The 27,234-nt window shown below is 38.2% G+C and overlaps 2 protein-coding genes across 4 annotated transcripts in view; one reads left to right on the forward strand and one right to left on the reverse strand.

Annotated features, from left to right (window-relative positions):
- The window catches only part of Nep2 (M13 family metallopeptidase neprilysin 2), a 35,943-nt gene extending 10,735 nt beyond the window's left edge, over positions 1 to 25,208 (forward strand). The window contains exons 1-10 of one of the 3 annotated variants that reach the window (XM_033345945.2): positions 2,910 to 3,284; positions 17,061 to 17,209; positions 19,926 to 20,063; positions 20,377 to 20,622; positions 20,850 to 21,061; positions 21,431 to 21,607; positions 21,695 to 22,189; positions 22,290 to 22,581; positions 22,680 to 22,930; positions 23,659 to 25,208. In XM_033345945.2, the coding sequence (XP_033201836.1) occupies positions 3,253 to 3,284; positions 17,061 to 17,209; positions 19,926 to 20,063; positions 20,377 to 20,622; positions 20,850 to 21,061; positions 21,431 to 21,607; positions 21,695 to 22,189; positions 22,290 to 22,581; positions 22,680 to 22,930; positions 23,659 to 23,997 (2,331 nt within the window). In that variant the 5' untranslated portion in view covers positions 2,910 to 3,252 and the 3' untranslated portion in view covers positions 23,998 to 25,208. Of the gene's footprint in view, positions 1 to 2,909; positions 3,285 to 17,060; positions 17,210 to 19,925; positions 20,064 to 20,376; positions 20,623 to 20,849; positions 21,062 to 21,430; positions 21,608 to 21,694; positions 22,190 to 22,289; positions 22,582 to 22,679; positions 22,931 to 23,658 lie in introns of those variants that run through there. The other 2 variants (XM_033345943.2, XM_033345944.2) reach the window with 2 other exon arrangements.
- A 178-nt stretch (positions 25,209 to 25,386) lies between these two features.
- Positions 25,387 to 27,216, reverse strand: eIF3g1 (eukaryotic translation initiation factor 3 subunit g1). The gene is made up of 3 exons (XM_033345961.2): positions 27,069 to 27,216; positions 26,261 to 26,718; positions 25,387 to 26,176 (listed from the first exon to the last, which is right to left on the reverse strand). Exons 2-3 carry the CDS (start codon positions 26,703 to 26,705, stop codon positions 25,764 to 25,766), a joined length of 858 nt encoding a protein of 285 aa, XP_033201852.1. The 5' UTR covers positions 26,706 to 26,718; positions 27,069 to 27,216; the 3' UTR covers positions 25,387 to 25,763.
- Positions 27,217 to 27,234: the final 18 nt, after the last annotated feature.

Here is a 27,234-nt window from a genome sequence, read left to right on the forward strand (position 1 = left end):
ACACGGGACATTACTTCTATCGATGGAAAATAATGTACAAGTTGAACGAAACTTTGCCTCTATATAGACATATGAAGGTAAATTCAAAAAGATGTATTTGTACGATCGATTAGCGAATAATAGGATAATTATTCGGTTGCCGGTAGCTAATTACTAAGGGAAACTTACTCGTTTGCCTTCTTTAATTATTCCCTCAATATACTAAGTACATCGACTGTATTTACATACTGTTTAAACATGGTTTAATATAGTCGACAAAATAACCCTTTCACGCTCGATGTTGCGTATACTCGACGATAAATATACGAACGTTATGTCTTCTTTACGCAAACACGTAAAAGAAATTCGGCTCCGAACGGATTCGTTATCAAACGACATAACGGAAAATGACGACGGGAGAAAGTTAAATATTTACCGTTTGACGCGAAAAAGTCAGGCCGTAAAGAGCTCGCAATTGCTAAAAGGTATCACGTTACTTAACCGCCGGTCGAGTATTTCAGTTGTCCGATCGTCGAATGAAATACAGCCTAACGCGTAGAATGGAACGACCTGCGATTGTATGTTCACCCTATGTAGGTTGAAGCCCTACAGAGTTCCGTAGCCGTTTCTGGGACAGTAGTTTTAAAGTTTGCGCGCAATAGTTTTGAAGCACGAAGCTAGAAGACCAACGTCGGTCTCTATAACTTTCGGAAACTCGGCCAAACTTACGCACTCGCGCTTCCCACCTAGTCAGACGGTAGACGCTAACAAATGAATCTCGTCGGAGACGCCACTCCATAAACCGTAACTTTTTCAAAGAAATCGATTCCCTCTCGAAATAAACGACGCTGTACGAGTAATCGAACGGGCCGAGGAGATCTCCCGCGTGGGTGTATTTTAAACAGTTTATAAGTGACTATTTTAAACCTGTCGTACTCTTCTAATAGGAATCGTTCGTTCGAATCATCGTTTTTCAAATTAGAAGATAAAAGTCACGATTATAAGATTTGATGGTGTTTCTTGAAAAAATATCGTTCGTTGTATCGTTGCGGTATTATTTTGGGAAATATGCGACTAGCTATCTACCTGTTGTATCGAGTCGAACATGCCAAGAATATAGTAGAATGCGGTTGGTTTGATGAAACCAGCATTTTTTACTAACTACTTAATAAAGCTTATTCCACGAGCGTTATCCGTTTTTCATTCGCGATTGACGCGTTTGCTACGCGATTTAATTTAAGCTAATGGATTATATACCGTTCGTGTATTGTTCTCGCAACCAGTTCGAACTAGTCCCCTATTTTAATCTCGCGTATACAATTCATGGTTTGACAATCGTTTTCGCTAACGAATTCATAGGAATGGAATACATGCCTTTGTATCAAGCTGACTAGTGTATCGTAAAACGACAGAAATTGCAATTACCTTGTTAGCGAATTAAACCTCATCTTTCTTGATGAGGAAGCAGAAGGAAATAAGTTTGATTCTGAATTCATATACGCAAGATGTCTCGATTAAAAAGTTGACGAATTCGAGGATTAAAACGTTCGATATTTGCGATACGATACTGCGATCAAAATAAATTAGCGTAAGGGACTATCAATAATCGTTCTATTAAAAATATTAACGATACGAAAGATTTTGATAAATCAATTTGAATCGAAGTTCGTAATCCTGGTATTCCGTTTGAAGCTTTGGCGTGCGACCATGTGCACGTTACTCATTGACGTTCATCGGCACAAAATAAATGTTTCCGTGATGCACGGTAATCTCAGTGTCGGTCATGTAGAGGAAGAGAACAATTTTTCCGATGTTTCGGAAATCATTGACGTGCATAGTATCATCGTTCCGTGCAGAGGACGAGCGTCAGAACAAAAAGAAAAAAAAAGGAGGAATCTACAAAGGCACGAAATGCTTAGACGGCTTTATAACATCGGAAAAGAATCAAACTTCGTCCAATTGTCCTTACAAACGCTTTAGAATTATAAAATGAAAAATAGACATTACAAAAATAGACAATAATTTATCAGCGTTTAATTTCTCATATAATCGTTGAGAGATAAAAAGTTAATTACGAATTTCTAAAGTATTTAATGAACTATATAACATAACATTTCCCGGCATCTTGAAAATCATTGATCTATATGTTTATAAAGGTATTAAATGTGAAATACTTTATATCTCAATTTTAGATTCGAACACGTGCAAATATTCAACGCTTCGTTTTAACGAAGATCAAACGAATTTCTGATAGTCCAAAAATAATTAAACTGATAAAATATAACGGGAAAATGAAAAGAAAATCAAATGAAACGTATAAAAATAATATATCGTCAAACAGAGTAAAGTTCAAAGAAATAATACGACGAACACAAGCCAGTTTTTCAATATTCCGTACTCAAATACACCACCGCGCTCTCGTACCGTTAAGAGAAGAAGAAAATCGATGAAATTTCTAATGACCGAAGTTACTTCGAATTAATCCTTCTGTGTCGCGTAATAACACAGTGCCTTCGTACGACTGCGAAATTTCGACACTATGAAAAATAATAAATGAAACGTAGAACCTGATAAAAAAAAAGAACGCTTCGTTGTAAAATAAGGATATCTACGATATACTTCCTATAGCCAGTGTAAAAAGACTTGGAGAATCCCTCGGTGAAGATATTATTTCCAAAAAGTTAACAACTCGAGCGACTAGTTAACTCGACTTGCTCGGTCAACAGGTTAAAGTGATCTACATCTAAAATTATACATGCACACCGATATAATCCGCGATCGAGTCGCAGATTTTCGGCAAATTGGCCAGGATACTTGCGGGAGTACGGAAAAAGGAAAAGGAGAGTATCGAAACGCGGAGCCGCCGAATGGGAACGAGAAAGAGAGGGCGAGAGAGGTAGGGAGAGGGCGTTTAAATACGAGGAGAGATGCGCGTGCTCCTTCAGTCTGGCGCTAACAGCCCAAACCGATTCATATCCGGCCCCCAGAGGAAAGGAAAGAAGTATCGTGAGGACGAATCATCGATAAATAACAGAAAAGGAACATCTCGAGACGAAGGATCTTCGATTTCCGGGATCCGCGAGAATCGCGTCGTTTTACAGAGAGAAAGAAAGAAAGAAAGAGAGAGAGAGAGAGAGAGAGAGAAAAGAAATTGATAGTGAGGGCTATTCGAAAGGATCAAAGAAAGAGTGCGTGTAGTAATGTGTCAGTGAAAAAGTTTCGATAGAAGCAAACAAGAAGAAGAAACTTTAGAGAAACCGAAGAGAGGACAGAATGACAAACAGCATGAAGCAGACTGTCATTAAGTGAGTTTCATTCGTTTACTATCGCATGAAAGTTGGCTAACGGTGCATGAGAAAATTGGCGGAATCGACTCTTGTGGATTCCAAGAGAAATCGTATGCACAGCGTAGACATTACCATAGAGTTTGCGACGATGTTATGATTTTTTCATGTACGACGATCCATAACGTGAACATTTTATTCGATGATTTATCTTTAGGATAGAAATTTATCTTCGGGAAAGTAGTCTCGTTTCACGATATCGTTTATAATCACGATAATCTGATTTTGTCACATCGTTGCGTTTTCCTGGTTTTAGCTTCGTTTCGATCAGAATGATCGTACCGTCTATAAGATCTCTATTTTTCTTTGCTTTTCGTATTGTTGTTTTGACAGAGTTACATAATCTCGTTAAAAACTAGTCACCTTGGTAGAACCTCGCGACGTTAGATTATAGCGAAAAATTATCTTGTTTTGGCGGATGAAAGAGTGTTATCGTTGATAAGGATATGTGGAGGTAGTTAAAGTAATCGTTTGCTTGGTTTATTATCATTGCAAATGCACATTGGCTATTGTTCGGCTATAACACGGCGAATTTGTGTAGAGACGTTTCTAGCAACGATAAACTTAACCGACTTCTCAAATAACCGTATGAATGTCCATAAATTGAGTATACATTGGCTCGACAGGAGGTTCATTAAAATTAAAGAAAAGAAAACAAAGAACCGACGAGTGTTTTGTTTCCTTTAAACGCGGAGCCATCGCTCTGTTTATTTGGCTGCGAATTTGGCGCCGAGATAGAAACTTATCGTGACGTACATTTACGATTCGGTATTATATCGATTTAAAAATAACGCTCCATATTATTTATCAAAAATGTTTCCAAAACTGTTAGATGCATTATCGTCTGTCGTAAATACAATAGACCTGTTTCTTTTTATTTCGAAGCACGATATTCCAAACAAGCCACGTAACTCGTTAAACCTTCGTTCGTTCGAAGAGGAAGAGGAATTCTTTATCCGGTAGAATCTTCGTTGAGCCTGGTAAATGTTCATAATCGTGACGAAAGAAGATAACTATCGTAACGAAACGTAACGCGCTAACAAGCCACGAATACGCTAAAAGGCACGAATAATCGTTAATTCGACGATATCTTTCGTTTCTTAACGATTTAGCAGTCGATATCTTCGACAGTGTTTCATATGGCTCGGTAAAATTAAATTGTTTATATATAAATCTAACGTCTTATGAATCATCGTTCCTTCTCTTCGAGAGAGATCTCGTGATTTCAATGCAGGCTGGGATTCTCGGTGATAAAACACACCAGCCAGGCGTTGATGTTACGTCGTTATTGTAACCGCAACGTTTTCGAAAGCCCCTTAAAATTCGCCCGCAAGTCCATCCATCGGGTGGTTCGATTTCACTCAAAGAATTTCGAGGTTGTGCAAACCACTTAACGTTTACGATTGTATCGTTTATCGATTAGGTTCCTTTTGTTCCAACCGTCGACCTAATACGTTCTTTTTATAGAATTTCCTCGAGATTTTCTCTTCGAAGATTTTGCAACTCGTAGCACGTTTACTTGCCAGTCATACTTCGTCAAAAACCGTGCATTGATTACGCTTGTAATCGAATCATCGTTCGATATTGTATCTACCGGTTCGTCGCTACACGACGAGAAACTTGGACGATTCGTTCGAGACATCGAAGTAACGTCACTAATTCCAATTTACTTCCTACTCGACGAAACCAATTAGTAAGACATTACTAACGATTTTATCGCAGAGTGGAAAGACGTTCTTAAGCTTCTGACGAATCCTATCGCGATATTCAAACTTTCCATGCCTCGATCTCGCTATAGTTTCAATAGAAAACAAATTTCCATGTTTTCAAAATATCTTTAACGTACGATCGGAACTCGTCTATCGATAACTGTTCTCCGTTCTTTCGCGCTTTCATCGAATTTACTAAATTTTCCAACGCTAGAAAAATACGATTCGTTCGGAAACGATGGAAAAATATGCAGCAGAATTAAACTAGACGATCATCCGTCACGTTTCATAACGAGAGTCACGCAGATCAACGGATCGTTGTATAATTGTACAATAGGATTTGAAAACTTTATTAAGACGCTTCGATGTTATACGGTTGAAAGGTTTTCTTAGCACGACCATTTTGTTTGTCGCGGGACATCGACACGGTCTTGATCGAACTCTCGTGTTCACAGCTGGTTATAATGTGAATGCCGATGGTGACGCACGACTGCGATCAGCCACTTCGGTAATCGATTGCATCGAAAATGTTTTGCGCCCGAGTTTTTGCAAACGCGACATGCATTTCGAGACGAGGAAACGTGCGGTGAACGTACCCAGCATCGAAGACACATCGATCGTTGTGATCGTGCCTTACGCTCGAGTCACGGTGAAAGTTCTTCGCAGTCAGTTTCACGCTATTATGTTATATCGTGTATTATATTGCGATGATCGGAAAACGATCGATCCGTTAATTAATTATCACAACGTTCGTTCGAAGATCAGAACAAATTTGGTCAAACTCTATAGAATCGATCGCGATCTTTAAATGAGAATCTTTGTTGCTCGAAATATACATCTGTCGACAAAACGATATATAAGTTACTTTGCCTACATACGTGTTTTAACGTTACCTTTTTATTCCGCTTGCATAAATTATACCGTTACACGGTTATAGTATTATTTCACTGGCCGGTTTTTCACGAATGAACACAACTGCGAGCATATAAGGAAATGCTTACGCGTACGTTCAATTAATTGCAGAGAATAATGTTGCATTTCTATTTATTTGCATAGAATTTAAAGATACGTTTCTTGTACCTCGCAGCCACCGTGTACGCATGGAACGAATTTTAAACATTTCAAATGGTCGATCGTCCAGAGAAATCTACGTGGAAAATAGCTCGCACTTTCCAACGTCGCGTCGTTTTGAATTTTAAGCTTGATTTCACGCGACCAAACTTATCGCTTCGGTTTCTTTTTCCAGGTCCTTCGCGAGGTCACCTTCTAAATCATTTTTGCAAACAATCGCGACAACCTTGCGTCGCTTCTCCGACGATCGCACAGTCGCCTCTCTCCTTTATTGATTCCGCGTGGTTTCACGGTCGATAAATGGGATAACGATAATTCAAACGATAATAACGATCTTTGTTTCGATGAAATTTCCCGTGAACCGGTAAATGGAAGCGAATACAATACGTTGCGCGATTGTGAAACGAACGAGGTGCAAAATCAATTTCTGCGCTTGTGATCTAAACGAGTACCGTTTCCTCCTCTTCCTATTTTATTCGCTCGTATCAAGCAAAAGCTTCTGCTATATAAAATCTGTTAAATCTTACATCCATAGACTACCTAGAAATAGATTTTTATCTGGAAAATAAACTATCGACGATATGTTAAAGATAATACCAATGGTTTCTTTTCTATCGTAGATCAACTTTCCACTAACTAAGTAAACTCACGATGTTCTGCAATTATACATCTCGTTCGCTTATAACAAAGAATGTTATTGTTACATTTAATCGCTTTTCTTGCATGTTATTTTCTCAAGCTGTGAAATGAAGCGTGTAAAAGGAAATTCGTGAATGCAAATAGGGTGAAAGCAAGTGGAAAGTAAGAAGAAGCTTCGTTTTTAATTACCTCGTATATTGTATGCAGATAAACTTTTTTTTTTTCCTTCATTATTTATCACACTTGGATATTGCCAGTAAGAAGAATCAATAAAGACGATTAATAGATATGTTAATAAATATGTGTACGTTGTTATATCGTGAATACGTAGACATTGGTTGAATTGAATAATTGTAGCTGCTGGCAGTCGCTGTCGTAAAATTTGTAAGGCCATGCAATTTTTCATTTCACACAAATTACAGTCTTTGCGATGTACGTAATGGGAAGTCATTATTTTATTTAAGAAATACCGTAATAAATTTACAAATTAGGACTAAAGATCGCCGTTGCGTAACAGCTCGGTTTCCTCTTTATTCGAAAACAGATTGTCTTTTAAAAATATACAATGTTTTTCCTATGAAATACGATAATTGTTAGTATATTCATAAGCTGTTGCACGTCCGCCAAATTTAAAAATAGAGAAACGATTGAAAAATACCCGCATGCAGGCATTCCTTCGGCAACAGATCCAAGGTACGTTTGTCTCATAAAGACATTATCGTCGGTGTTCGTTCAAGGTGGCCGTTTATCTTAGTGAAAAACGGAACGGAAATATACACGACATTGAGCCAAAGATATTGCTACAATCTCATTAACAGCTGAAAACAGATTCGCTCGGTGTAACATTTTTAGCGATTCGCCATGTTCATCAAAGTACCCATATGCATTCGTAAAAGCAACCATATCGATAATTCGGAACGTAATTAATATATTCGACGACACTCGCAAAGGTGGTTCTAACGACAAGGCAATCGTCTGAAGCAATGATTTCGTCCGTAGAACGAAGGTGTTGTACTTGATGAATAAATGATCGAGGAAAGAAATAAAACGCTTAACAGGACCCCGGTGTCTTGTTAAATTTTATTAAATTCGACAAAGTAGAATTGTTTCTTAGAGTTAAAAAACTTGTGGCCCCGAAAGCCAAGAGCATAAACCCAAAACTGTCGCATAAAAGTGTTCGTAAAAGAGGACGAAGTTTAGAAACTTTCGAATTTCTAAGATAAAGTCGATAAGCGTTGAGTAAACTTAGTAGCGTAACATTTCAACGGTTTAATAAGTTTTTATATGGACGGCGCTAAATTGTCGATGAAATGGGACAAGTCGTTTGTGTCATGACGCTAATTATCTCTGGCTGCCGCTTCTACCGTATACCTGGACCTGACGACGCGACGCCGCCACGTTACGCTATTGTGATACCTTAACGTTGCAACACGCGTTATCGTAGCAGCATAAGCAACGTCGATGGTTAGGTAATTCGTCGACGATATCGTAGTCGATGGTATAAGTAAATTCGTTGCTCTTCGAAAATAAACAACAACGTGCGAACAAAATTCGCAGATTTTCTTCCATTCGTTGGACACGATGTAGATACGATTTGCAGGTATAAAAAGGAGTAAAGGAAAGAAGTGGTGCACTTTTTATCAAAATTTTTACGACGCCTTCGTAAGAGAGGAAGTGAAAGTGGTCGATTTCCAGCGAGTGACCAACTGGGAGAAACCTGGCGATCTTAAAATAAAACTTAGCCAAAGATGCACGCACGCAGTTTGCACGGCATGAATTATGAAAGTCGCGCGTGTTGCAAGCATTTTACGCGGTTCCACGCGAATCGAAGGATAATAAAACAATCGTACGTATGCTGATGCACCATATAAATATTTGCAAGCAACCGCGGCCGTGTTGAATTTTGAAATCAAGGCAAACAAATGGTGCACGATAAATATCCTGTTCGATGGTCTAAGATGTAAAGTTTATTTGCTTTTTTTATTGAAAAAAGAGAAGATAGTTTTAAATGTTGTATATCACGCCTAGTATATTTTTTATTCTATTTTATTGTTTTATTATACGGTAATATTTTAGCGTCGTTACGATAACGTTCATTGAAATTAAGGTGTTAAGCCGAAAACGTGTATTTGTGGAAAGAAAATAAAGCGGGTATCTCCTACAAATAATTTTTGACGTTTCAGTTCGATACGTAAAGTTCAAGCAGAATCTAAGCAGAGTTCTAAACGTCTTATTTAGTTTAGAATTTCTTTCGTTCGGTATATTTGGCTTTGGTTAATCTCAAGTTACGTAGGTGCGTTTGCTTGGACACGTGAGAAAATATCTAAAGTTACGTTTTATAACAACTTTTTTAGCGAACTTTGCTTGTTATAGTATATCGTGTGTATGTACTTTCTCTTAACTCGTTCTATATGCTTTTGTCTATAGTGGAAGAAAAACAATAACAAAGAACGTATAAAATCAATTTAAAGCAGTCTTGCTGCTACCACATCTTTCTTCTATTTTTACCACTTTCCATTTCGCGTGTATACTTTCACGATACTCCACTTCCTAAGAGATATTTGCGATAATTTCGTTGTTTCCAGCGACATTTTGGACGAAATTAATTTTCAAGGACCCGTTATCGTTAAAATTTCAAACTTGCGAACAAGTTTCGCCGTGAGAGATTCTCGGAAATTAATTTCATCCAAAAAATTGTTTAAATTTCGTATCGATACTGCTTAATCTAATCAACGTGGAATTCCTTTCGTTCTATCCTCGACCGATCTGCACACAATACATACTGTGTAAAGAAGTAATGAAAAAGAAATATTGTTCTTGTCTCTGGTACGTGATTATGGCTGAATCGCGACGTTCTTCGTTTACATACCTGCTTGTGCATAACCGGTTATATTTACCGATAGATCTTTGTCTTATCAAGCATACTTCTTTGGCTTCTGTAGAAAAAAAAAGACACGTTACTTTCTACAGGAAGTGACTGTTTCGCGTAGTACTGGTTCAAGACCGATATAGGACGATTGTTCGATCGTTCGAGCATGGCTGGCGTTGGAATTGCACGTATTTGTACATATGTTTTTCGTTAACGTTTTAAAAAAATTGTGATAATACAACGATATACGATTATACGTACGAGAAACGCTCGATAAATCGGATTCGAATTTACGTGTACGATGATTTTTTTTGAAACCTTTAAGGGCACGATAACCTCCATCGAACGTGCTTTAAAATTCGTTTCACCTTTGCCAGTATCTCGTCTCTTCCTGCTACTTTTTACTTCCGTGATAAGCATTTGCAGTCACCTTGAAGCCGCAAAGTATCGTGCCTGACGGAACTAGACATATCACGAAGGTAGCCAATCGAATTTGTATTCCACGCGCTCGCTCTTTTGTTTCCTTATCGCGTGCACCCTGAAGAACAGCCGAACGAGGTCCCCTAGTTTTGCGAATTCCTGTTAAAGAGGTCAGCGAAGAAAGGAACCCGGTTTCGAACGAATTAATTGAAAATCGAGGCGAATACCGGTAAACCCGTACTACGCTGCTGCGAGATCTTCGTTCTCGGAGAGGACCTCGTTCGACGCCCACGTCGTCTCTTCAATGAGAAAATTGGAGAAACTGCGCTTCGCAACTGCACTTTTTAAGAATCTCGAGCGAACGTAACGTTGAACGTGATAAGTCCCATGCGAAACTGGCAAATTGAGGAAGCAGGTTTTAAAGTAGCCGTGGAACGCGAAGCTACGAAATCTGCAGACTCGCCGTCTCCAATTTTAACGAATCGTGTAATTTGCGAACATAAAACGATCGTATAATTTCAGACAATTGAATTGTAATTCGTCCGCGAGAATTTTGCAGAGGTGGTTTATGGCATTCGCGGTCAAGATCGCGAAGAACTGGCGGCGCAGTTCGAGGACACGAGACGAAGTAAACAATGGAATTGCAGAATTAATTTCATGTTTGGAATTAAACAATCGAACTTAGATGGTCGGATAATCGAACGCTACTTTCCATATCTATCTAATTATTGTTTAAGTACTACATTTAAATTTTACTTCGATAGACAGCGAATATGAAAACGCGTTATTTATTACGAAACGATGAATTCTCTTTTTTTGTTTAATTATCGAATTTTACCCGACGGAATTTCCCTCGCTGAGCTAATAACTTCTATTCCGATAAACCGAAGGGATCCGATTAAATTCGATTTCGATGATCAAGCGATGATTTCGACGATGTTAACTAAAAATAAAAGTGATCGAGTGGAATGGAAAAATTATAAGAAGGTCCGAAGAAGGTCGAGTCTCGGGGCACGTGCAAAAGACACGATTCGATTATTAGCATGCAATCCACGCTCGCTTTGTACCATTTCAATCCGACACGGTTTCGTGGTCGCCTGACCGACGAAATGCTCGCTGGAAGGTTCAACCGGGCCTGACCGGAGAATTTCAACTCCAAAAGGCAACAAAACATCTCATTACTTCCACCTCGTTGCACACAATACACCCATTGTTCAAGTATATTTCGAAGAACCGATTAGTATCGAGAATTAAATTAAAACGATGGACAAAGCGCGAGAAGCGACGACTTAATCGGATCGTTTCCTAACCAGAGAGTTTAACGAAATTCTTAGCTGCTTTACAGCCAACAGACGTTAACGGTAAAAGTTATTATTATTGCAACGCTACTTGTACAACGTTTGCTCGATTTACGTTTCGTTTAAGATTTATCGCGCGTTATTTACTTGGAGCGCAGTTTCCAAGAAACTTGTTGTTATTCCGTGAATCGAACTAAGTACGTTTGCGTGGTTCCACGTGAAATTGGATATTGGGTGCTGGTTTTCCAAGCTGTTTACATCGTCCGAACAATCTATTCCGCGTGTTTTGCGACCAAGCGTGATTGCCTGGCCACTGACGCGACAAATTCGAAATCGACCAGGCCACTAATTTTGTCCTCCCGAGGGCAGATAGCGCAAAGTAGGGGATGCCTCCTCGTGCTTCTCTGATAATCTCTCGATAATCTTGATGCTTTTACACGAAACTTTTAAGGACCTTACCTAACTTAACACTCGTTAAACGTTCCTACTGCTTATTCTCGTGTCTGATGTATTTTTAATATCTCTCATTCCCGATTCTTCGGCAATTTACGACACTGTCGAATGGTTAAATAGCTGATACATTCGTTCAAACGACTTTGATGCTTTCAAAACCTTTCCTTCTAACTGCGTAAAAAGATTTCTCTATCGATCGTTAATAACAGAGACTGACATTTTCATAAAGATGAAGTAAAACGCACCAGAGTCAGGACCAGTTTTTCCCACGACGAATACACGCATTAACCCAAACGACACTTCTAAGAGAATATCCTAAAGAGAGAGAGGGAGAGAGGAGAGAAAAACAAAAAGAGTGACGTTACACGGTCGAGTTACCCATTATCGATTCATCGATCGCGCGAGCGGCGAGCATCGCGATATTTACCGCTGGATCGCTGTTTCGTTCGCACAGGAAGTGTGTCAGGGTGATCGTAACCGAGTTTTCACACGATGAAGCGCGTTGTTGTGTCGGTTTCGTGACGCTGTTAATGGCATGGAAATTCGACCGCGTGGAGGGAAAGAAGGACACGCTCCAAACGATTTTTCCCAGGTTTTAGCCGGCTTCGAGATTTATCACGAGCTTGGCCATTGACTTCAAAGCGTCCCGGTGCACGCCGTCCCTGGAAAAGGTCAATACACTCGAGTTGCATCGCGTCGCGAACCTTATTGCTCGGCTCGACGCCCGCTACGCCGTCGTCCAACTTGAAACGGTTTACTTACTGTAACGGCGGTGAGCCGATTTACTCGCTTCTCTCGCCTTTGTTGCCACTCGATGCCAGTACCCTACGTGTGTGCAAACGATAGGAGGATCAAGCCTCTCGTACGCGATGAGAGCTGCTTTTAATTAAAATTTGATTGCGCTACTCGCACGGCAGGGCTGTTAAGTTTTGTCGTAAAGTTAGCAGCGATAACGTAGTTGCCAATGCGCCAAGCGTAGAGTTTTAAGAGAGTTTCGGAGGCGCGTCTAAAACGCGACAAAGGAATATTTAATCTTAGATAAACCTGTTTCATTTGCACTCTGTAGTTTGTTATGACGGCACGTTTCACCCTTTGACACTCAGATTGCGTAAACGTAACATCGTGCTAGACGATAAACGTATCTGTTTTTAGGGTGAAACTGACCCTGATCCTAATTAGTAGTTACTCGATTCGGATCGACGAAGGAATTGCGATCAATCGCAGCTTGCTATTCCGATAACCAAATAAGATTCTGATTCTAAAAAGTTAAATTCAAATGTTTTAATTGGCACGCAACGTTAAAAAGTAGAAAAAGAGAAAAATATCGTAAGACAGAGAGAGAGAGAGAGCAGTGGTCGATTTTTTGCTATTAACCGAGTGTTAATGAAACTTTCATAAAATAGACATCGCGATAAGCTCATTGATGACTCGAATGGCAAAACACAGATTAGCACGATCAACCTCGTTTGATAATATTTGCGTAAAGAGCGGATAAATTACATATTAATATTCCTTTTTACTAGAACGATTAAACGGTTATCGTGCAGTGTGAATAACCAGGAATTACATAATCGCGAGATTATGTCCATAAACTTTGTACAAACGACGTAAAGATATAACAACGTAAGTAACGTGAAGCTATATATTGTACCTATGCGTGTAGAATATTTATTATTATGGGAACGTTCACCTATTTGCCCAATAACGTTGTTACGTCTGCCAATTGAAAAGTTTACACGCTTTAAACGTTGCACTTAAATGCGGTACTAATGTCAAACTTCTTCCGATACGAAAAGAGTTAGCACGGTATTTAGCCATAATTCTTACAGCGGAAATTATAAAACGGTATTTATGGTTACTGCCTATGTATTTCTTTCCTACTTTACTTTGCATAGGATGTTCTAATTGAAAGTACAGTTGAACCACCGCTATTTGAATTGATCGTCATCTTCCAAATAACGAAGCTACAGATTACACGATAGAACATCGATATTGATTACTTTTGGAACATTCGTAAACAAAAGAGTAGAATATTAGAATAGTAGATATTCGAATAACAGAGACTAACAGAGACGAAGTTTGAAATATTCTGCAATTTTATCTTCCATGATCGATATCTATACGATGTGTCTAGCGAAACCAGAAATTGAAAAATCTTCGTCATCGTAGATAAGTATCGACGGGTTTTATGCTATTCTTCGCTTCGTCGCTAGTATTGGGAAATATCTAATTTTCTTACGCGACGACCAATAAGCTGAATAAGTTATACCAGTTAGCCTTGGGCTGTATTTTATCGATAAATGCCACTATATCGTCTACACCCATGATCGATCGAACAAATCTTTTCAACGTGTACGTTGAAACGTTGAAACATTGTACGGCAAATGTACTTCCTACTGTTTATATTTATTATAGTTATTTCGAAACACGTCGCGTTTAGATGCGTTCAAAAATTTGATCCGGTTTTCGTTAGCGTATATTACAATGTGATGTATCGAATTTTAATAGAAGCGCTAGAGTAAGAGAAATATACGAGATGTAAGGGCATTATAAGAGATGTAAACCGAAAGTCGTCCAAAGCCGAAACGCGTGGACTAAGAATAAATAAAATAAAAATAAAAAATATATTTTATTTTAACGTAACAGCTAACAAAATAGAAATCCAATGAAACGATAATATAATACAAACGACGTTAAGCGGTCGAATGGAAGAAAAACAGAATCGCGAAGAAGCCGAACGAAATTACTACAAATAATACAAAGATAAAAAATTACGTCTACGTATGTTGCTAACAATGAACGCATTTCGCTCGTTTAAGTAGTATTTGTACGAGCTGTTTCAGTTCACGCTTGGCCGCCAACTCGAGCTACTACTACTCGCTATCGAAAGGTAATCAGGTTCTGCGTAACGGTGATCTAGAAGAATATTGTGACTGGTTTCAACGTTCTACGCTCGTTCGTACTGCTGCAATTATTCGCGTAGAGCGTAGAATCTACGGGGAAAAGGGTCGAACCGCTAGTTCCAGCGACACAGTCTGGCGAGCCGTGGTTTTATACCACGCGCGATAAAAACATGACGCTTTATCGACTGCTTTCTGAATCCAGAATTATAAAGAAACGTTTTTACACAAAACTACTATGGTAGTAGTATGATAGTAGGCAATAGTAATAGTAATAACAGTAGTAGTAGTAGTAGTAGTAGTATTTGTTTATTGCATGGACTTTCGTCTGTTATTATCTCAAAGTTAGACGAACATTTCGTGATAACTACACTTACTTCTAGTTTGCGTTATGCTTATTGACAGATTATTTATTTACAATCAATACTCGGATCTATGTTACCATTGCTTATTACCGATGAAAGAGATATACGATACACAGTGGTACAATATCAAGCGGAAAATTGTTGCATTCCGATATTTATCTGCCTTGTCAATTTTCTCGATTACCGTTCGATTTTGTTGGAAATGTTGAAAGAATAGCGTTACGATTAATCGTTACGCAGCTTACAAAGAACACGAATTGCGCAATACGATGTTGTGTCACGATGAATAACGATCTGTGTCTATGAGGTGACAATGCGGGTAAATGCAACAAAAGAAATCGATAATGACCATTATGTATATATCTTTTCGACGGAATCCTATTCTATCTTGAAACGTATTTCTGAAACGTTTATATCATCGTTGCTTTTTCCATGATCCCTCGCGTTATTATTATTAAATTTATTAACGCTTTCGAGCTACTACTATCGCTTTATTCGCCTCGCAATCGGTAAATTAATTTTACTTCGTGAAAGTACAAGTATATATTGCAGCGTGATTTATAAAAAGTGAAATGGGATTGAAAAAAAAAGGGGGATGTGTAGACGGATGAGTCATAAAAGAGGGATAAACGCGTGTAAAGGTAATGTTTGAAACGTTTTTACAAAGTAACAAAAGTAATTATTGTGTTTTGCCCGCAGCGGTTCGTTCATGTAGGACGAGATCCAATGATTGCCGAGTAATAAATTGCGGCTTTGTAACTATTCATGAGAGGATTCGCAAGAATTCCATTTCTCATCCGCTTAATCTCCAAACTTACGTAAAGGATGGATATAATTGTAAAACTAATGCTTATATAATCGTCATTTAGAGACTTGTTTATTCTTTAAAAAAGAAGATATTGAATTTGAATTTGAATAAAATTGATCGCAGCGACCAGATATTCTGCTTGGGTCTTACATTTTCATTTTTATTCAAATACGAATTTTTATTAAAGTTACAAAATACCTTACGTCTTATTTCCTACGAAATCCTACGAGATATCGTATATGTGAAAAAAATGCGATTTTCTCTCTAACAGATTTTATTTACGACGAAACAGGAAGCTATTATTCCGGTTTTCCTATTTCGAAACCGTACCACCGCGAAACTATAAAAATGACGATCATCGACGCTCATGGAGTCCCATTTTCTCGAACTCTTTTCTTGTGAATCATAGTTTGCGGTTAATTCGACATAGACTTCAAGGTTCGCGAAACCATTAACACGAAACTATACTCCGACGTATTTCCATTAACAGCCGACTTTTACTACTCGCTGCTGTTTGGCAGAGCGAAGAAGATTGATCTTCGTGGATCGTGTACGATCTACCAGTTCCTTCCAAGGACATAAATACGCGAGGAGCGACATAAATCTTATGGACGGTCACGTGCCTGGACGGGCCTCGCGTTAAAATTCAAATTGCGTAAAACGAAATTCCCAAATATGTGGTAGAAATTGTTAATCCGTGCCTAAATCTGGCATCGGTAGATTCTTAAAATAATTCGATGTAGAAATTTACGAATACGCGTTTTCTGAAGGTTCGAGGTGATTTTTGATACGACGAATAGAGACTCGTTTTCCTTTGCGTTATATATTTTCTCCTACGTCGTTTCATTCCGATATCTTTGATAGCAGTTTTATATCTTCGATAATTCCAGCGTTAAAAATCTCGCCACATGCCTCTTCCATCTTCTTATCGTTCGGTTAACATGTCTCTCTTTTTCCTATAAAAAGCGCGAGATTATCGACGTTCAGATGAACAGTGCGATAGAAAGGGAGAAGAGAAATATTGACATCATCGTTTTTTATTTTCATTGCGAAACTTTATTTACTGGCTTGTTAATTTCAAATCGCGTGAAACGCAAGTTTCTCGTGATAAAACAGGCCGATAATAATACAATGAAACGATCGCGAAGAGAAGTTTGTCGAGAGGAAAAAAATATTCGTTTCGACCATTCTATGTTTTGTTTCAGAAATCCAACGTGGTGGAAGAGGAGATCGACGTTGGAACGCGGGCTAACCGTGATAGCAGTTTGCGGAGTGCTTTTATGCATCGCGTTGGCTGTTGCACTTGGTGTTCTGGCTGCGAACACTGCAACCTGCGACGCGTCATCCAGAAACGGTAAGAATATCTGCAAACGCACAGTTTGACGACTTGCGAAAGATCTTGACCTATGCCTGAATCCACGATCTCGTACAAAGTGTATTCGATATCGAATACTCGTTCTCGATCGTGGTCGAAGCATGTAGAGAGTTTGATAAGAATCGCGTTCTCCATATCTTTCCCTGACTAATTGCACTCCTGTAGTTAGGTCGTATGACTCAAGTACACGCCTTAACGAGCTTATAAATGCCATAATTACTTTCAACGTGGATTCACGAAGACGACGAACCATCGTTACACTTCCGCTGCAATTAAAACACTGTCTAACATCGTTTAATGGCTATCATTAACAATCGTTGAAACGTCAATCGAGTCCTATGATTCGTATCGTGAATATCAGTTTTCGTCAAAATTCTGTAATTAGCGCTTCAAAGTGATCGTCGCGTATCTCGAAACAACGAGGAAACGGAGAAACCGGTTGTCCGATGATAATCCGTAAATTGTTTCCGTTGCAACTCGTATTATGGCTTTTTAAATGATTTTAAGAAAGATCGGATAGATGTAAAAGTTTTGCCGGCTCGCGCACTGTCTTCCTCAATGGCGTTGCTTCTTTTTCTTTTTCTTTTTTTTTTCTTTTTATATAAATTGCGATGGACTTAAATAGAAATTAGTTCCACATAATAACTAGACTGCGCATTTTATCCGTTTCTTTCCTTGCAAATTCTTTCTCTGCCGTTTTAATTCGTTCAACCGATAAAAATTCGGAAGCGACAAGCTTCTCGATCTCGTGCACGAGGAAACGGTTTGATAACGGTTTCGTGGCTACGTCGAAAGAAAATATTAAAAAGGAATTTCAGTCGCGTGAAAGCTGACCAAACGGGCTTACGATCGAGTCGTCATAAATTTCATTGACAGATAGTGTCACGTGCGACCTATTTTCTCACGTTGATTTATCCTTGCGAATCTACGCGCTTCTCTTGGTTTCTCGAAATATCGTATTGTTGCATAAAACAAGTCGGTATATTAATATTCTTTTTTCCTTCGTTAAATTTCGTCGTCCTAGCCTTTGGAATCGTAGTAATTTAGTTTAAACTATCGATCTACCATCGGGAGAGTCTTAATCGCCGTTACTAACCGTACCTGACGAATGTTTATATCGTGTTGTCGTTATGTAAAATCTATTTATCCAAGGATATACGTATGTATTAATTAGTTTCGTTACCTTCTACAGGTGCGTTGCGTAACTTACCCCATTTCTTTCCTAGTCCGACACATATACGAAACGAAATACGTACCAACTGACCACGCGTATCATTGGCGATTCAAATGGCCAAATTTCGTACCACTACCCGTAGATGACCAAGAGCGATCGATAAAAATACGCGTAATGGATATTACGTAACGTTTAACGTATCGGAACGTAGCGTGTACTAGATAAATCGTGAAATCAAACCCAAAAAACAGCACTCTCGTCTTACCCTTCTCTCGTCTACGAGATATTACGATCATATGAGTAAGTCGGACTTGCTCGTGCGATAATCGCGTAACTTTATACGGTATGGTGAATCCGCGAATACACATTTCCTCTTTCTTTCGTTATAACGATCGGCCGACGAAGGATATACCGTATCACATCCGAAACGCGTTATTTAACGTATAAAGGTCGTGACGTCAATAAGAGCGTCCCGATTCTGACGCATCGAGGTAAGTGATCATTGTTTTGAGAGTTACTCAGCCGGGCCAGGTCGTGCTTTTCGGCGATCCACGCCCGCGAACTAAATAAGAAGCCCGGCTTTCCAATCTGTATATTTTCGATCGAGTATCGATCGACCACCCGCTGCCATCATTAAAGAAACAACCAAATATGAATCATCGGAATATTTTTACGGATCATCGGCAAACGATCATGTTTTAGAAACTAATCGTCGAGGCGATGGCGCCGATACGATGTTTCTTTTTCTTCTTCGCGAACGGTCATGAAGTCGATCGATGAGAATAAAACGATCGGTTTTACGATCCAGTCGGAGTATCTCGACTTTCGTAGATGTGTAAGCGTTCGAAGGCTAGCGAAGTCTTTTCTCGCGTCTCTATTCTCGCTATCTTTTTAACGAGAAAGGGAACGAACGCCGAAGATGAACGCGGTTGTTGCAGGCTTTTCAATGAATTCGCGTTGATTGATAGGGGAGGTGGTTGTACACGTTTGAATGGATCAATCGCTTAAGGTTGATTATTGCGATTACACTTTGAGCGGCATCGCGTTGCACGTGTTTGCACGAAGGTTCGTTCAAACTGTGAAGCGAATAGCGACTGGAACAACGTAGAGACACGCCACTGGTTAGACGAGGTTTAACGGTTAGATCGCTTTACGTTCCTCGTTCTCGGACGAGCGTATTTATTCTGCCACACCTTCTTATCACTCGAGATACTCTTCGAGACCGCTCTTTTAGCTACTCGTTACAGGTGGATACGATACGTGGAAAGCGCTTTCGTATCTTGCATTCATCTTGAATGATTCTTCTCCTAGTGAAAGATAGGACTTTACGAATATACGGTACAGCACTATGTAAATGCAATAGAAATAAAATTTAATAGTAGAAATCCGTACTCTGTTAGACGATAAGATTGCTTGTTATCATGGCTTAAAAAACGATCGGCACTAACAATCATTAACATCGTGGTCCTGCATTATTTTTGTGTTGCAACTGCACCTGCATCTGCGCCTGCACGAGAGTAGATCCTGTTAACTCAGAGGGATTACCATCCACAGCCGATGCCCTAAATGGATATCAACGGAACAAAGGCGTTCATGTCATTGACAAAGGATCCGGCTGTGACGAGGACGTATGTTACACGAAAGAATGTATCCATACGGGTTAGTAAAAATTTCATCGACTTCGACAAAATTATTCGTCGCGATAAAACTTTTAGCCAACCCGGTCGACCTAGGTAACCGTAACAGGTAGCTTTTCAACTTTCAGGTAGCATCTTTTCAACCGAATTTCCATTTTTTTTTTTTTTTTTAACATCTTTATGTTGAAATTTATATAAAGATTATAAATATTAAAGTTGCAAACGTTTCTAAAAGTTTTATCGTCGCGAATGTTCATTTCGGTTGTCTACCGCTGTACTATTTCATTACGACACGAAAGTAATTTTACTAATAGCGCTAAATCGTGAAACTTTAGCCGCTAGATTGTTGAAGAACATGGATTCCGAGGTTGAACCGTGCGACGACTTTTACGATTTCGCTTGCGGTGGTTTTCTCAAGTCTACCATCATCCCGGATGACAAGACCAGCGTAAACACGTTCACTGAAATTAGCGACGAGCTGCAGAACCAGCTAAGAGCCAGTATCGAGGAGAAAAGTTCACCGGATGAACCGAAACCGTTCAGACTCGCCAAGAATTTATACAAGGCTTGCATGAACAAGAGTGAGTACATACATATGTACTTGGATTGGTTATCTCCTGCTTGCAATAAGCAAGTAAAATGTATGTGGAAAATGTTAAACGGTAATCGCAGGACGTATCTTAGTTAGCGCAAGAAACAAATAAGAACATAAAACGGATTGAGAAAATATGTGGTCGGGTGATCACGGAATTTTTTTTTTAGCAGCTATTAAATAAGATACTCAGATTGGAAAATGTAATTATTTCAGCGGTCATCGAGCAGCAAGGTTTAGACCCTTTGCTCAACATTTTGCAAAAGCTCGGTGGCTGGCCTGTGTTGGAAGGTGACCAGTGGAACGAAAATGAGTTTAACTGGAAGGAGTCGGTGTACAAATTCCGCGAGATGGGTTACTCTGTCGACTATTTTATAGATTTCAGTATCGGCGTTGATCTGAAAAACAGCACGAAACGAACAATCGACGTACGTATCAGAACGAATTTTCAATCTTTACGCGTGCCCGTAAAACTTTAATCTCTCGAGCCAACGTGAAATCGTTCTCAAATAGAGTCACATCGACGAAACGTAGAAGTCAAACGCGCGAATTGTTCGTGCAAATTTAACTTTCCTTAAAGATTGTACCGTTTAGCGGAATTTTGCAATGGTAATTATTGATTGAAAATTCAAATTACATTTACAATTATAATTCAATATTTATCTAAGTTTAAACGCGTTTCTTGCTCATTGTAATTTTGTTTGCCAAATGAATAGACGATTTGTAATGTGATGATTTGAAATTTAATATTTAAGAATCTTGTTTCTGTGGAATTTGAAAATGTTTTTTTCTTGCAGTTGGATCAAGCAGCCCTTGGATTATCGCGCGAATATTTATCCAAAGGTTTCGACGATAAAATCGTGCAAGCCTACTACAGCTACATGGTCGATATCGCGGTAATTCTTGGAGCAAATAAAACCGATGCAAAAACTGAATTGAAGGAGTCGTTGGAATTTGAGATGAAACTTGCCAATGTACGTTAGTTGTTAAATCAAATCGTATGTTAATATACAAAACAACACGGAATGATTAACGAGTCGAATATAACGCTGATTCTGCAGATTTCTTTGCCGAATGAAAAACGTCGCAACGCTACTCTGCTCTACAACCCCATGACGATACGAGAGTTATCCAAGACCTATTCCAGTATCCCGTGGAAGGAATACTTCAACACTCTTCTGGCGACTAGTGCTCAAGTAGACGAAGAGGAAGTCGTGATCGTTAGCGTTCCAAATTACATCACAAGCTTGGAAAAATTATTAGCCACCACACCGAAAAGAGTACAAGCTAACTATGTGATGTGGAGAGCAGCCGCATCTTCTGTAAGCTATCTCACGGACGAAATTCGCAAGAGACAACTGCAATATTCCACGGCGTTAAGCGGAAAAACGGAGAGAGAACCCAGATGGAAGGAGTGCATCGATACAGTTTCCAGTAGCTTGGCCATAAGCGTCGGCGCGATGTACGTTAGGAAATACTTCAAAGAGGATGCCAAGAAAAACGCTGTAGACATGGTGGCTGATATTAGGCAAGAATTCACTAAGATACTCAAAAAGGTATGTTTGTTTCAGATGAGAAGACTTATCGCTTCCACCTACAATACCACGATGAGTGCTTCCAAATTTTTCAATTTAAAGATAATTTGACGTTCTTTAGGTTGATTGGATGGACGAAGAAACGAGAAAGAGTGCTCTGAACAAAGCAGCCAGCATGTCCAGTCACATCGCCTACCCCGACGAATTACTGGACGACAAGAAACTGGAGAAATTTTACGAGAAACTGGAATTAACGACAGATAATTACCTAGAAGGTATCTTAAATCTGACTTTATTCGGGGTCGAGTATTCTTTCAGTAAACTGAGAAAACCTGTGAACAAGACCGACTGGGTAACTCACGGAAGACCCGCCATCGTTAATGCTTTTTATTCGTCCATCGAGAATAGTATACGTGAGTATCGTTTTATAAAAGTCGATGGAATGATAATTTCGTAATAAATCGTTGACTGATACCAAAGAGACGATAACATTTGTATAATGCTTTTGCAGAATTTCCCGCTGGTATCTTGCAAGGTGCTTTCTTTAGTAACGATCGACCAAGGTACATGAATTATGGCGCTATCGGTTTCGTTATTGGCCACGAAATAACGCATGGCTTCGATGATCAGGGCAGGCAATTCGATAAAAACGGAAATCTGGTCGACTGGTGGGCACCACAAACAAAAGAAAAGTATCTGGAGAAAGCAGAGTGTATTATTCACCAATACGGCAACTATACCGTGGAAGATGTTAACTTGAACGTAATGATCGACTTTTATTATACGCTGTCTTGTTTCTTCCTCGTTCTCAATTGTCCACGATCATTTGCGTCAACCGATATAAATATTTGTTTAATACGGATTCCAATTTTAGGGCTTTTGCGGAATGTCAATCTCTTTATTCTATACATTACTTTACGTAAACTTTATCGAGCTCTTGCGATGCAAATAACGCTCATCGATGATGTTCGTCGATGATATTTAAATATCGAATTTTTTCTCACAGAGGTCAAACTCGTGCATAATACGCACTTGTGAATCAAACGTTAGATAACAGCTGGTATAGACACGAAATTTGGCTTGGTAGACTAGTTATTTTAACGTAGAATGATGTTTCTTAAACAACGAACATGTTCTTGACAGTTTTATTTTGTAATAATACGCAACTTTTTTGCCCGCTAAGGTTTATTGAAACTAGGCATATACAGATATAAATATTGATGACGTTCTTTCGTTTCCTTCTTTTTTAGTATCAATTTCGCGAGTTCACTGTTTTTTAAATAGACGATGAAACATCATAATTTATAAATCTTTCGTTTAAAGATTTGAAGGCATGTATAATAACGCTATAGAAATTTAAATGCAACGTTATATTTCTTCCTCCTTCTCTTACTTTCATTCGTTTAGAAAATAATGCATGTCTTAAATATTCATCCAGAAAGAAGGAAATCTAGACATATAAAAAAGAATCGCTTCGTTTCCTGTTACAGTTAAATGGTATCAATACTCAAGGTGAGAATATCGCCGACAACGGAGGAATAAAAGAAGCCTATTTAGCATATCAAGAATGGGTACAAAGAAATCATGCGGAGCCAAAATTGCCAGGACTGCCTTATAGTCCTGAACAATTGTTCTGGATCAGTGCAGCGAACACTTGGTGTAGTAAGTACAGGCCGGAAGCGATGAAACTTCGCATTACCACTGGTTTCCACAGCCCTGGTAAATTCCGTGTTCTGGGGCCACTTTCCAACATGGAGGAGTTCTCGAAGGATTTCAACTGCCCTCTTGGCTCGAAGATGAATCCCAAAAAGAAATGCGCTGTTTGGTAAAGATCAATACAGTGCAAGAACAATGAGATAGCAGAAGTTATAGCTAATCGACAGCGATGAAATTTGTTCTTCAAAATGTTAAAGAAGAAATGATTCATGTCTGAAACAGCTTTCCTCTGGAAGTTTCGTTAGAATTGACAATCTGGTTCAGTCAGCGGAAACTGTTAGAAATAAAATTTGCGTGTAGCTCGGCGGATCGTCGTAAATCATGATGGGATCTGCTTAAGGAATAAAAGTGAAGGTGCTTCGGTAGCAGTGGAACTGATGAAATTCAATTTAGAGGCACGATCGTGCTCGAGAACGATCTCACTAAAGATGCCCAAAGAGATCCTCGTTCATAAATTGACTTGAATTACATGGTTACACAGTGCATGTTACTAACATTGTTCGCTAATATATAAGTCCTTTTTTATGAGAGAGACGTCCGAGTTCCGACTAGTATTGTAAATAAAGAAACCAGCGAGAAACGAGGCAGCGCGTCATGATGATTTGAAATTTTCTGTAATTGCATTCTGAGAAATCGGATAAGCGGGTGTTGTAGGTTCTGAAATATTGAAGAAAAATGGAACGAAAATGGACACGTTTAAACTGTGATGATTTTATAGGAAACGACAATAAAATAGTGAAAACGGTCTTTCGATTAAAACTGTAGGATGACGCGCAAACAAAAAAATATATATATATAATTGTATTGTTAATTATATTTTCAAATGACATTGTTTTACTGATATATATATATATATTTATATATATATATATATTATTAATATATATATTTATATATATGTATGTATTAAACGATGAAGTTAATACGTGCTTTTTTGCTATCTGTATGATATTCATTAGGCTCCGTTGAGCAGCGTAAGGTTGTTCATTAGAGTTACCATTTCAAAGTACTTAGACAATGTAGTATTAATCGTAGTTTTTAACGTACAGGTGATGAATAAACACCTGTGTAATTACTTTTGTACTATTTTACTTTTGTTTTTGCATCTATGTATCGCATAAGCGTTTATTTGTATCGTAATTTCTTTGTTTCTCGATTTCAATCGCAACATTACCGCGTGAGGATCTAACACTTAGAGCCAGCGATACTACTTATATTTATTATAATATCATATTATTTTAAGTTTAAACAGTTTAAATGTATTCAGTTTAGGTTTAAATGTATCCAGTGTATTTTTGTTGAATATAAAATTTTTAGAAAAATATCGAAGAGAAGATTTCATCTTAAATTTGACAATAGAATTGAATACGAATCTCTTTTTACATGTTATACATTGCAAAAATGTATACATTTTTTAGTTATATTATACAATTCCTTGAATAAAATAAAATCATAAAATACCTGACATAGGAATTGTTAACATCTAATAAATACGCTCCAAGTTTCATGGCATATTATTTATTTTTGATCAAAAAAAAGATAAGAATACAAATTACATTTTAATTGATACATCATTTTCTAAAGTAACAAATACAAGAACGTCATGTTCGAATGAATTAAAAATGATAATAAATTGTGACACCAGGAAGCAGAGTTACCATTTTGTAGTTGATCGCATATAATTTAAATAATTACATTAACAAACTATGAACATTGTTATGAATATATTTGTTACGCCAATTTTTATTGTGCAATGCATTAAAATTTGAAATGAAAAGTATTGTACTCTGCTCCTGGTGTCACAATTAAACATTTGCATATCATTTATATTTTTACGCAGTGCGTAATCCAAGTAACGAAACTCGAATTTTCATTTATCTCAATTACTTTGCTGCTGCGGTTTTGACCAGTCTACGTTCAAGATAAGGTGATCGTAACCATACCCATTAAGCGTAGCAATAGCTTTTGCTGCTTCCACTCTATATTTGAAATGTACGTATGCAAATCCTTTGCAAAGATTAGTTTGTTTGTCCTTTGCAAGATAAAATTTAAGAACAGATCCAAATGGCTTGACAAGTTCATCCAAATCTGCATCTGTAGTACTTTCTGATAAATTGGAAATACGAATAGCAGTAGTATCGTCACGTCTTTGCATCTGCATAGAATCTCCTCGTTTACTGCCTCCATCGCGCATACCAGGTGGTATGTATTTACTACCCTGAGGTTTCAATTCTGTCATTGCTCCAGGAGCACTAGTATTAATAAGTGGCTTTTTATCATCAGGCACTTTACCTGCAAATTAAATCACATATTCCATAGAATTATATAATCTTAAATGTTTCTTTCCAAAAATTAATTTATCATAATGAAACATACCTCCAGCAAGGACAGTGTCTTTGTAAGGGCATTTGGAAGTCCAATGGTCTCCATTACAATTACGACATTTAACTACACCTTTATCTCCCATACTCTTCAACTTGTCAAGGCTATCTTCTTCGACCTTATTTTCCTCTTCTTTACTAGAAATGAATTGCATGAAGACATCTTCACCTCCAACTGTAGTAGCAGGATTAGGTCCAGGTCGGTCATCTGCAGAGTCTCCGAATTTTGCCCAATTTTTACGGGCGGCAATTGTCTTTGAAACAACGCGTCTCTCGATCTTATATGTTCGAACTACCTTGACCTTTTTATTATCTTGATTGTACTTGTATTCAGTGAGGATTTTAAACCCATTTTCATAAGTCTCTGAAGGCGGAGGCAACGCTCCTCCCTCTTCTTCTACTTCATCTGCCCAGCTGGATTTCACCTCTGCTACAGGCATTCCCGTAATTCACCTGATACAGACAAATATTACTATTAATGATATTTTCAAATTATTCAATAATAGATGAAAAATATAAAATTAAACTGCTTTGAATACGTGACAGACGTGACGCAATAGGTTAAGTAGCAACATTAATAAATGAAACGATATTGATAATATTAAAACTGTTTAACTACAATAAACAACAAATAATTAAAACGTAACAAAGTAAGCGTCACATAAAAGGAATTTACAATATTGTATTTTCTAATATAGTGAACACATTATGAGAAAAGACACGTTTACGTTAGAAAATTGTAAAAATAATGTGGCGGTAGAAACTTGATCTTTTGATGAAAATATATTAGTGTAAATATTTACCGCTCAAAGTTATTGCACAAGGAATCGATGCGAACACAATTATTATAGAAAATTGACAGAAAGCAAACCCTACGAAACGTAAATGAAAATGAGCCGAAATGGAGAATTTTCCGCATGTGATAAATTGGCGTGTCAGCCGCTCTAGTGGTGGTTTTTTGAAACATGA

Source organism: Bombus vancouverensis, chromosome 10, assembly GCF_051014615.1.
Source record: "Bombus vancouverensis nearcticus chromosome 10, iyBomVanc1_principal, whole genome shotgun sequence".
Taxonomy (NCBI): domain Eukaryota; kingdom Metazoa; phylum Arthropoda; class Insecta; order Hymenoptera; family Apidae; genus Bombus; species Bombus vancouverensis.

Bases quoted from the DNA above. Each gene is read 5' to 3' on its own strand.
- eIF3g1 (XM_033345961.2), bottom strand. From the start codon at position 26,705: ATGCCTGTAGCAGAGGTGAAATCCAGCTGGGCAGATGAAGTAGAAGAA. The intron at 26,177-26,260 runs GTATGTTTCATT...TTTAATTTGCAG, and splicing joins AGACACTGTCCTTGCTGGAG to GTAAAGTGCCTGATGATAAA.